The following is an 11793-nucleotide window of genomic DNA, read 5'->3' as shown; positions in this document are numbered from 1 at the left end:
TAACCAAGCACCTCTTGTGTTGGAGTGGGGGGAGGGCAGACTGCGATCAGCCCCAATCCCTTGGCACGTAGGTTGGGCTGCTGGGACTTTAATTTCTCACGAGCACTTCGCAGGGCTCCAGAGCCCCCAGGGCTGCCCATCCCCACCTGGATATCTGCGCCTGGGACGGGGAGCAGGGAACTGCCCCTCACCCAACTAGCTATAGATGTGCTCCCTGTGTGGGGACGGGCTGCGAGTTGTCTGCCCTCGCTGTGGGACTAGGCCTCAGCGGCCATCATGGGCCTCTTGTCCACAATGGGGACTGAACCTGCCCTGATTGTGGGGAGTCATACCCGTTGCCTACACATCCACAGGCACATCTATCTATCTATTTCCAGACACCCCCTCTATCTATCTATCTATCCTGGCAGTTGGTTTACTGTATAACCAAGCACCGGCCCCTCCTCCCCCTTTTGTCCCTGTGAGGCGAGGCGGGCGGGGGGGTGGGGCCGCTCTCACCATGACGACCTCTGGCCCCCTCCGTGGGGTCGGGGACCCCGATTGTACTGCCACGTTGTGCTTCATTAAATCTTGATCGGAGTTCATTAAAAGTGTGGTTTGGACATTCCTGCATAGTCTATTAATCCTGGCCCCCCGCCCCCACCCCTTCCCCCTCCGCTCCCAGCCCGCAGCACCATTATCCCCAGCAAGGGTCACAAAAGTACCATCTGTTTCTGCCGCGTTCATTCCCTCCTGACATGTTGGCAGTGTGGGAGGGAGGAGATGGGGGGCTGCGTAGCTGGGCCTGCCTGCCTTCCTCTGGGCATTGCCCTGTGGCCTCCTTCCCTCGCTGGGGTGAAGAGCCCGGGGACTGGCGAGCTATGGATCTAGCTAACCCCAGACACCCCCTCTGTCTATCCCCAGACCCCCCCCCCCCCCGCATCTATCTATCTATCTATCTGCCCTGTCTGTTTGGAGTGCAGGCACGTCGGTCTCCATGGCCCACTCTAATACGCTGCTTCTCTATAGAATGTGGCATCTGTTAAAGGCCGCAGCAAAATGTAGTTCACCCAAAATCTTCATAGACGGTGGAGACAGGAATGGCTGTCACTCCTCTCCCTGCCCTGGAGCCAGATTACAGCCAGTGCCCCCATAGAAGAAAGGGCCTGTGTACCATTCACCACCCCCTAAATCAGCCAATGCCCCCACCCCAGGGCCAGATTACAGCCATCGCCCCCTGGAGGAGAAAGGCCCCATCTCCCATTCCCCAACCACTTTGATGGGTAGGTCTTACAGTCGCGTGGGGCTGTGTGTGGTGGGAGACACAGAAACAGGCTCACCCCACAGGGGACCTCTTCATTCCCAGCAGCGGCATCATTGTCCATGCTCAGCTTGCTGGGAAGTATTTAATTTGGATTTTCAGGAAGCTCTCTAATCCCTTCGAATGGATGGAAGATGAAGGCCAATACCCCAGCCAGGGTCATGGTGCCCAGCAGGGCAGGCCTATTGCAGGGCTGGGGGGAAATACCCCAGGGGTGGCTTCATCACACCAGCAGGCCTCATTTGAGTGACGGGGCCAGGGCAAAGCTACAGGATGGGGTGGGGGGGTGAAGAGGGGTAAGATGGGGTGGCAGGATCCCATTTTCCTCATGCGGGGATCTTTCAAAATTTTGGGATGACCTGTAATTTGTTTGGATTCCACCAACCACCCAGAGATCCCAGCATGGGGAGCTAAAGGTGGATGGTGGATTCCTTATGGCCTCTGCCCCACAACATCCCTCACCCTGGCGTCTGGTCACATGTCCAATTTCATGCCCACCGTCCAAGCGGCTGATGTGTTTGGGGTTGGGGGGAGGGGCAGGTGGCCCCTCACTAATCCTGTAATCTTGTTAAGAGAAGCTGATTGATTGCCAACAATCCTTACAATTAATTAGAAAAGGGGACAGGGAGAGGAGAGGCTGGTGAGGGGCGAGGGTGGGTTGGCTGGCAGTGCCAGGTCACCAGACTGTCATTGTTCATGTGGGGCGGGGGCAGGTATTCGGGGGGGGGGCTGTGGTGAGAGGTGGCACCAGCTGGAAACAAGGCGGGAGGGGCTGAGGGGGACGATCCTGCCCATTGATCCGTATTTCCTAGCTGTGGATTTTCGCACAGTCGGTCGGTTTAAGCACGCAGCCTTAAACCCCTCGCTCTGCTGGTGGATTAAGCCCTCAGCCCATTTGCACAGGGCATATGTCGTGCCATTATGTTCACTTGCATGCGCGCCGGCACACACACACACACACACACCCAAACCTGTTGGCATTTTGCCGCCACCTGATGGCCAAGTAGGGCGATGACGGGTGACTCCCACCCGCTGGGCCTGTCTCACAGCAAATTCTTTACATGCTTAAATAATTAATGGCTGGAGGGAGGCTGTGGCAAGGGGCCATGAAAGCCGGGCATCCCCCAGAGATCCAGGCGGACGAATTCTTCACCCCTTCAGAACACCCTGGGAAAACGCTGGGCAGGCAAGGGAATGAAATTCCTGCCCACAGCCCCAGTAACTCCAGAGCTCTGTGGAAAAGAAGGAGAATGTCTGGGACGGGAAGGCAGAGCATCTGGCATAGCACTGGGCATGCATCTGGGCCAGTCACAAGAATCCCCCCTCCCAACAGCTCCCTGAGAGGGAAAAGTTTAAGGGCTCTGCAATGCGCAGGCCAGGAGAGGCAGGGATAGCAGAACCTTGGGCCTGGCCTACCTTCCCGGGCCTTGGGGAGAGCAAGGCAGCCTGCACTGTCCTTCACATGCTCCTACATTGGCAGCTCGGCTGTCATATCATTGGTTCTGAGCCAATCACATGCTCCAGGGTGGCAGCCGAGCACCTGTAGTGGTCAGGAAGAGTTTTGCACCCCCCCCCCCAAATGCACAACTGGCCAGATGGCTTCTGTTCTCCCCCCTCCCCCCCGCTGGCCTTCCTCTGCAGCCTCAGGGATCAGCCACAGCTGGGGACAGGACACTGGGCAGGGTTACCCACTACTAGGGAGCTCTTTCTGGCTGCCTGGCTGGTGGGTCTTGCGCACGTGCTCAGGGAAGGCTGATCATCAGACTCTGGATGGGGCAGGGATGACCCCCCAGGTCAGATTGGTAGGAACCTTGGGGTAGGGGTTTGGGGTTTTTTATACCTGTCTCTGCAGGGCGTGGCTCTCCCAGGCAGCTCTCACCTAGCCAATTCCCCACTGTGGCAGGTAGTCGGGCATCAGGGCACCTCAGTTCCTCCTGTTCTCTGCCTCGGCACTCAGCAGTTGAGTTTCCTGAGGCCTGAAATGCTCCAATCTAAGGTTACGGGGCTCATTATCCAGGGTTCTGTGGTGGCCCCAGCCTGGGCTCTCCTGGTGCTTTGACTCCATGGCACTGTGAATCGCGGGTACACGGGAGGTGGCGAGGCATGGAGGATGGGGGGAGGTGCCTGCACATACAGCCACCAAGCTCTGCTTTCTGTCCCCATCCCCAAATCCCAGGACAACCCACCCCTGGCCAGAGCCTGCAGCTCCTGTCTATATAAGGACCGGCAGTGGACAGTAGGGGGCCTGGTGCCACCCAAAGCATGGCGATGCCATGGATGCTGATGACTGTAATGCTAGACTGGGGCCAGGATCCCATCACCTGGGCAACGGGCCCTGCTCTGTGTGTGCGTGTGTGCGCACGTGGGCAGGCGCGTATGCCCCTGCTGAATGGAACTAGCCCTGCTCTGTGTGTCATACCCCTTGTACTGCTCCTGGCTCCAGGGGATTCTCCTGCAGCTGATCCCTGAGCAGTGGGGCGGGTGGGGACAAGTGCTGAGCTCTTGCCCTGAGGAACTCTGGGCCTAGCCAGCCCCTCACTGGCCTCTGCCTCATCCCGTAATAAACTGAGCTGCCTCCAGGAACTCCAGCCGCATCCCTGGGCTGAGTTCACAGGACAGCGGGGGCAGTGCTGGGAGATGTCCCAGCTGGTGCCAGCTAGCGGGAGGGACGGGGGGAGGGCAGGGGGCGTCACCCAGGGCTGGAAGCTTGTCCCTTCCCTTCACTCTGCAAGCAGCCAGAGGCTGGGCACACACAGGCTGGTGTAGCCCCACGGGGACTCTTCTTCCCAGAGGTGGGGACACTTGTGGGCCTGGGCACTGGGTAAGTGTGGGGATATGGGGTGGGGCAGGCCCATAGGTCTGATGTGGGGTGGTGATATGGGATGGGATGGGCCCATGGGTCTGATCAGGTGGGGATGGGGGAGGATATGTGGCTGGACAGGCCCATGGGTCTGATTGGGGGTGTATGTGGAGGATATAGGGTGGGATGGGCCCATATCTGATCCTAGAGGAGATACGGGGCAGGACGGGCCTATTGGTCTGATGGGAGGGGAGGATACGGGCCATGGGTCTGATCAGGGGTGGGCAGGGAAGCAGGTTACATCCCCAGCATCTCCCCCCTGGCAGCAGGACTGGCCTCCAGGCAGGGGAGATGGGGCAGAGCCAGAGGGATAAAGGACAGCGCCCCCTAGCGCCAGATGGGGATATGGGGCAAGGCCGGGGGGGAGGCGATGAAGGTCAGAGCCCCTTGGTGCCAGGCTGGGGACAGGGGCACAGCCAGGGGGTGAAGGGCAGCACCCCCCCAGCGCCAGGCTGGTGAGTTGGGGCATGGCCGGGGGGATGAAGGACTGCACCCTCTTGTGCCAGGTTGGGGAGATGAGGCACAGCCAGGGTGATAAAGGGCACAGCCCCATAGCACCAGACTGGGGACAGGGGCATGGCGAAGGGAATCAAGGACAGAGCCCCCTAGCATCAGGCTCAGGAAATGTTGCATGGCCAAGGGGATGAATAGCAGTGCGCCCTGTCACCAGACGGAGGAATCATAGAATCATAGAATATCAGGGTTGGAAGGGACCCCAGAAGGTCATCTAGTCCAACCCCCTGCTCGAAGCAGGACCAATTCCCAGTTAAATCATCCCAGCCAGGGCTTTGTCAAGCCTGACCTTAAAAACCTCTAAGGAAGGAGATTCTACCACCTCCCTAGGTAATGCATTCCAGTGTTTCACCACCCTCTTAGTGAAAAAGTTTTTCCTAATATCCAATCTAAACCTCCCCCACTGCAACTTGAGACCATTACTCCTCGTTCTGTCATCTGCTACCATTGAGAACAGTCTAGAGCCATCCTCTTTGGAACCCCCTTTCAGGTAGTTGAAAGCAGCTATCAAATCCCCCCTCATTCTTCTCTTCTGCAGGCTAAACAATCCCAGCTCCCTCAGCCTCTCCTCATAACTCATGTGTTCCAGTCCCCTAATCATTTTTGTTGCCCTTCACTGGACTCTCTCCAATTTATCCACATCCTTCTTGTAGTGTGGGGCCCAAAACTGGACACAGTACTCCAGATGAGGCCTCACCAATGTCGAATAGAGGGGAACGATCACGTCCCTCGATCTGCTCGCTATGCCCCTACTTATACATCCCAAAATGCCATTGGCCTTCTTGGCAACAAGGGCACACAGCTGACTCATATCCAGCTTCTCGTCCACTGTCACCCCTAGGTCCTTTTCCGCAGAACTGCTGCCTAGCCATTCGGTCCCTAGTCTGTAGCTGTGCATTGGGTTCTTCCGTCCTAAGTGCAGGACCCTGCACTTATCCTTATTGAACCTCATCAGATTCCTTTTGGCCCAATCTTCCAATTTGTCTAGGTCCTTCTGTATCCTATCCTTCCCCTCCAGCGTATCTACCACTCCTCCCAGTTTAGTATCATCCGCAAATTTGCTGAGAGTGCAATCCACACCATCCTCCAGATCATTTATGAAGATATTGAATAAAACCGGCCCCAGGACCGACCCTTGGGGCACTCCACTTGATACCGGCTGCCAACTAGACATGGAGCCATTGATCACTACCCGTTGAGCCCGACAATCTAGCCAGCTTTCTACCCACCTTATAGTGCATTCATCCAGCCCATACTTCCTTAACTTGCTGACAAGAATACTATGGGAGACCGTGTCAAAAGCTTTGCTAAAGTCAAGAAACAATACATCCACTGCTTTCCCTTCATCCACAGAACCAGTAATCTCATCATAAAAGGCGATTAGATTAGTCAGGCATGACCTTCCCTTGGTGAATCCATGCTGGCTGTTTCTGATCACTTTCCTCTCATGCAAGTGCTTCAGGATTGATTCTTTGAGGACCTGCTCCATGATTTTTCCAGGGACTGAGGTGAGGCTGACTGGCCTGTAGTTTCCAGGATCCTCCTTCTTCCCTTTTTTAAAGATTGGCACTACATTAGCCTTTTTCCAGTCATCCGGGACTTCCCCGGTTCGCCACGAGTTTTCAAAGATAATGGCCAATGGCTCTGCAATCACAGCCGCCAATTCCTTCAGCACTCTCGGATGCAACTCGTCCGGCCCCATGGACTTGTGCACGTCCAGCTTTTCTAAATAGTCCCTAACCACCTCTATCTCCACAGAGGGCTGGCCATCTCTTCCCCATTTTGTGAAGATAAAGGGCAGCATCCCCTAGTGCCAGGCTGCAGAGATGGGTCATGGCCAGAGGGGTGAAGGGCAGTGTGCCCTAGGGCCAGGCTGGGGAGATGGGGCATGGCCGGGGGGGGTGAAGGGCATTGCCCCTAGTGCCAGGCGGGGATATGGGGTACAGACAGAGGGGTGAAGGGTAGTACCTACTAGCATCAGGCTGCAGAGATGGGGTATGGCCAGGGGGGATGAAGGGCAGCACCCCCTAGTGTCCGGCGGGGTTATGGGGCACAGCCAGGGGGATGACAGGCAGCACTATATTGTGCCAGGCTGGGGAGATGAGGCATGTTCAGGGGGATGAAGGGCACTTCCCCCTAGCACAATGCTGAGGAGATGGGACACGGCCTGGGGGAAGAAGGGCAGCGCCCCATAGCACCAGGCTGAAGAGATGGCTCACTGCCAGGGCAATGAAGGGCATTGCCCCTAGCGCCAGGCAGGGATATGGGGCACATCCAGGTGGATGAAGGGCACCGCCTCCTCATGCCATGTGGTGATATGAGGCACAGCTGGGGGAATGAAGGGCAGTACCCCCTAGCGCCAGGCTGGGGACAGGGGCATGGCTAGAGGGATGAAGGACAGTGCCCCCAATGCCAGGCTGGGAACAGGGGCATGGGCAGGTGGAAGAAGGGCAGTGCCCCTTGCACCATGCTGCGGAGATGAGGTAGGTCCAGGGTGTCATGGAGTGTGTGGGAGTCAGGGCCCTGCACCCCCCACTTCCTGCGATTCACCATGACTCTCAGCCAGCCAGTAAAACAGAAGGTTTGTTAGATGACAGGAATACAGTCCAAAACAGTGCTTGTAGGTACAGAAAACAGGACCCCTGAGTCAGGTCCACCTTGGGGGGTAGAAAGCCCAGACCCCGGTGCTGGGCCTCCCTCTGTTTCCCCTGCCAGCTCCAAACTGAAACCCCTTCCAGCAGTCTCCCTGCAGCCACACCCCTGGCTCCTCCTCCAGCCTTTGTACAGTTTCCTGGGCAGAAGGTGTCACCTGGCCCCAGCCCCCTCCTGGGCTCAGGTTACGTATCATCACGTGAGGTCACACCCTGATATCCCACCACCATCCAGCACCAAAGCAATGTTACCAGGTCAATACTCCCCACTCCCTACTCCGTCACACAGGGGGATGAAGGACAGCGCCCCGTAGTGTCAGGTGGGGGAAGTGGGGTATGGCCTGGGGGGGATGAAAGGCAGCACCCCCTAGTGCCAGGTGGGGAGATGGGGCATGGCAATGGGGATGAAGGGCAGGGTCCCCAACACCAGGCAGGGATATGGGGCATAGCCACGGGAGTGAAGGGTACTGTCTCCTAGTGCCAGGAGGGGGAGATGGTGTAATGCCAAAGGGAAGAAGGACAGAGCCCCCTATCGATAGAGTGGGGAGTTGGGGCATGGCCAGGGGGATGAAGGGCATCCCCCCTAGGCCAGACTGTGGAGATGAGTCTTCGCTGGGGTAAGAAGGACAGAGTTCATTAGTGCAAGGCTGGGGAGAAGGGGCACAGCGATGGGGATGAAGAGCAAAGCCCTCTTGCGCCAGGGGGAGATGGGGCTTGGCCAGGGGATGAAGAGCATCGCCCCTTAGCGCCAGGCTGGTGAGATTGGGAACAGCCAGGTTGAAGTGTAGCACCCCCTAGTGCCAGGCTGGGAAGATGGGACACAGTTGTATTTCAAAAAGAAAAGGAGTACTTGTGGCACCTTAGAGACTAACCAATTTATTTGAGCATAAGCTTTTGTGAGCTATTTCAGTATATCTCCAATTGTATTTCAGATTTGCAACCATCCACCGTGGTCCCAGTTTATCCTCCCAGCCTGTCCCAGCAGCATTGGTGGGAATGGTGTCCAAGGGACCTGCCACCATGTTCCTCTGTCTTCTCCTTGGTGCCTTCACAAGAGGTGAGAGTTCTCTGCAGACGATAATCTCCAAGTAGTGACAAGAGCCAGACATGGACCGACTTTCCCCTGCCACCCAGCCACCCGTTCCCCATTGTTCACAATTCTCCCAAACAAAATCCTGCCAGGCTGAAGTTTTCCATGATGGGTCTCACTCCAGAGGGCACCATTTTTTGGAAGTTTTGTTCAAATCTGTCTGAGCTTTTCTGAGTTACAACCAGAGGATCCCAAGCCCCAAAAGTAATCAATGTTAGGTTTTTTTGCCCAGCTGTCATGCCAAAACACTTGTACCAATTTCCTTCAAACTTGGCTTGTTTTGGAGCTCTCACTGGCATCTAAACAACAAGCCAAGCAGGATGAGAAATGTAATAAAGGGATTTAAAGTTATGGATATTTCCATCTCTATTTCCACCAATGATCCCATTAGAAATTTTGCATGTAAGTCAAATGAGAAAAGCTGGGCCAATTTCCTTCAATCTTGGCTCGCTTTGGAGTTCACAGGAACATCTAAACAACAGGCCAAGTTGGATGAAAATGGAACAAGGGATTTAAAGTGGCATGGTGCTTCAGCATATTGTATTTTTCTGAGGTTGGGCGAGAAGGTGGGCCAGAGTAGGGGATTCTGGTGTGTGGTTTCCTGGAATAATTAATGAATACTCAATTTTGACATGAAATCTTTAAAAATTAGAGGTTAATTAAGTCCCCCCTGTTTCAGAGTAACAGCCGTGTTAGTCTGTATTCGCAAAAAGAAAAGGAGTACTTGTGGCACCTTAGAGACTAACCAATTTATTACAGCATAAGCTTTCGTGAGCTACAGCTCACTTCATCAGATGCATATCGTGGAAACTGCAGCAGACTTTATATATACAGAGAGAATATGAACCAATACCTCCTCCCACCCCACTGTCCTGCTGGTAATAGCTTATCTAAAGTGATCATCAGGTGGGCCATTTCCAGCACAAATCCAGGTTTTCTCACCCTCCACCCCCCACACAAATTCACTCTCCTGCTGGTGATAGCCCATCCAAAGTGACAACTCTTTACACAATGTGCATGACAATCAAGTTGGGCTATTTCCTGCACAAATCCAGGTTTTCTCACATCCCCCCCCACCCCCATACACACACAAACTCACTCTCCTGCTGGTAATAGCTCATCCAAACTGACCACTCTTCAAGTTTAAATCCAAGTTAAACCAGAACATCTGGGGGGGGGGGGGTAGGAAAAAACAAGAGGAAACAGGCTACCCTGCATAATGACTTAGCCACTCCAAGTCTCTATTTAAGCCTAAATTAATAGTATCCAATTTGCAAATAGAAAAGGAGTACTTGTGGCACCTTAGAGACTAACCAATTTATTTGAGCATGAGCTCAAATAAATTGGTTAGTCTCTAAGGTGCCACAAGTACTCCTTTTCTTTTTGCGAATACAGACTAACACGGCTGTTCCTCTGAAACCTGTCAATTTGCAAATGAATTCCAATTCAGCAGTTTCTCGCTGGAGTCTGGATTTGAAGTTTTTTTGTTTTAAGATAGCGACCTTCATGTCTGTGATTGCGTGACCAGAGAGATTGAAGTGTTCTCCGACTGGTTTATGAATGTTATAATTCTTGACATCTGATTTGTGTCCATTTATTCTTTTACGTAGAGACTGTCCAGTTTGACCAATGTACATGGCAGAGGGGCATTGCTGGCACATGATGGCATATATAGGTTGTAGATCCTTAATAATGCGTTGGAGGGGTTTTAGTTGGGGGCTGAAGGTGACGGCTAGTGGCGTTCTGTTATTTTCTTTGTTAGGCCTGTCCTGTAGTAGGTAACTTCTGGGAACTCTTCTGGCTCTATCAATCTGTTTCTTTACTTCTGCAGGTGGGTATTGTAGTTGTAAGAAAGCTTGACAGAGATCTTGTAGGTGTTTGTCTCTGTCTGAGGGGTTGGAGCAAATGTGGTTGTATCGCAGAGCTTGGCTGTAGACGATGGATCGTGTGGTGTGGTCAGGGTGAAAGCTGGAGGCATGCAGGTAGGAATAGCGGTCAGTAGGTTTCCGGTATAGGGTGGTGTTTATGTGACCATTGTTTATTAGCACTGTAGTGTCCAGGAAGTGGATCTCTTGTGTGGACTGGACCAGGCTGAGGTTGGTGGTGGGATGGAAATTGTTGAAATCATGGTGGAATTCCTCAAGGGCTTCTTTTCCATGGGTCCAGATGATGAAGATGTCATCAATATAGCGCAAGTAGAGTAGGGGCTTTAGGGGACGAGAGCTGAGGAAGCGTTGTTCTAAATCAGCCATAAAAATGTTGGCATCCTGTGGGGCCATGCGGGTACCCATAGCAGTGCCGCTGATCTGAAGGTATACATTGTCCCCAAATGTGAAGTAGTTATGGGTAAGGACAAAGTCACAAAGTTCAGCCACCAGGTTAGCCGTGACATTATCGGGGATAGTGTTCTTGACGGCTTGTAGTCCATCTTTGTGTGGAATGTTGGTGTAGAGGGCTTCTACATCCATAGTGGCCAGGATGGTGTTATCAGGAAGATCACCGATGGATTGAAGTTTCCTCAGGAAGTCAGTGGTGTCTCGAAGGTAGCTGGGAGTGCTGGTAGCGTAGGGCCTGAGGAGGGAGTCTACATAGCCAGACAATCCTGCTGTCAGGGTGCCAATGCCTGAGATGATGGGGCGCCCAGGATTTCCAGGTTTATGGATCTTGGGTAGTAGATAGAATATCCCAGGTCGGGGTTCCAGGGGTGTGTCTGTGCGGATTTGATCTTGTGCTTTGTGTTTCCTCTCTCAGGGGCCAGCCCCCAGCAGGCTTTCAGAGTGGAGCCAGATAACATCACAGTCCTGGAAGGGGCTGTGGCTGTCTTGCAGTGCGTGGTGGACAATCCCTCAGGCATGGTCCAGTGGGTGAAGGATGGGTTGCTGCTAGGACCGGACACAAACATCCCCGGATTCCCCCGCTACAGTATGACGGGAGACCCCAGCAAAGGCGAGTGGGTCGGTCTGGCCTCCAGACAGCCAGATGGGGCTGAGTTCCTCTATCCCTCCCACCCCCAGTTTAGCCATTGTGGCTGTGAACCAGCTCTGGGGACACCTATGTGTGTGAGAACCCTGGCTGGCCCAGTTCTAGGAAGCTAGGTTCTATCCCCAGCTCTGGGAGGGGAGTGGGGTCTAGTGGCTAGAACGGGCCTGCAAGCCAGGAGCAGAGCTGGGTACAGAACCCAGGTGTCCGGGCCATATAGATTCACCATTCCCTCTGTGTTCTGCCCAGCAGGGGAGCACCGCCTGCGGATCGTGGGCAGCCGGCTGGCAGACGACGGGGCCTACGAGTGCCAGGCGGGGCGTTCCAAGGATAGCCCGGGCATTGTGTCACGCACGGCACTGCTCAGTGTGCTGGGTGAGCTGCCAGGCTGGGGGTGGGA

General features: G+C 54.4%; 1 protein-coding gene across 7 annotated transcripts in view; it reads left to right on the top strand.

Annotated features, from left to right (window-relative positions):
- Positions 1-4035: 4035 nt before the first annotated feature.
- Positions 4036-11793, top strand: part of NPHS1 (NPHS1 adhesion molecule, nephrin) — a 24444-nt gene continuing 16686 nt past the window's right edge. For 5 of the 7 annotated variants that reach the window (XR_013634971.1, XR_013634972.1, XM_078850413.1 and 2 more), the window contains exons 1-4: positions 4036-4121; positions 8257-8381; positions 11166-11360; positions 11646-11768. Coding sequence is in view for 5 of the 7 variants with exons in the window: in XM_078850413.1 (XP_078706539.1) it covers positions 8321-8381; positions 11166-11360; positions 11646-11768 (379 nt within the window). In the remaining 2 variants the exon portion in view is untranslated. Of the gene's footprint in view, positions 4122-6099; positions 6182-8256; positions 8382-11165; positions 11361-11645; positions 11769-11793 lie in introns of those variants that run through there. The other 2 variants (XM_078850411.1, XM_078850412.1) reach the window with 2 other exon arrangements.

Source organism: Lepidochelys kempii, chromosome 24 (genome assembly GCF_965140285.1).
Source record: "Lepidochelys kempii isolate rLepKem1 chromosome 24, rLepKem1.hap1, whole genome shotgun sequence".
Lineage (NCBI taxonomy): Eukaryota > Metazoa > Chordata > Testudines > Cheloniidae > Lepidochelys > Lepidochelys kempii.
The sequence above is the reverse complement of the archived record's forward strand: the minus strand, read 5'-3'. Positions and strand labels throughout refer to the sequence as shown.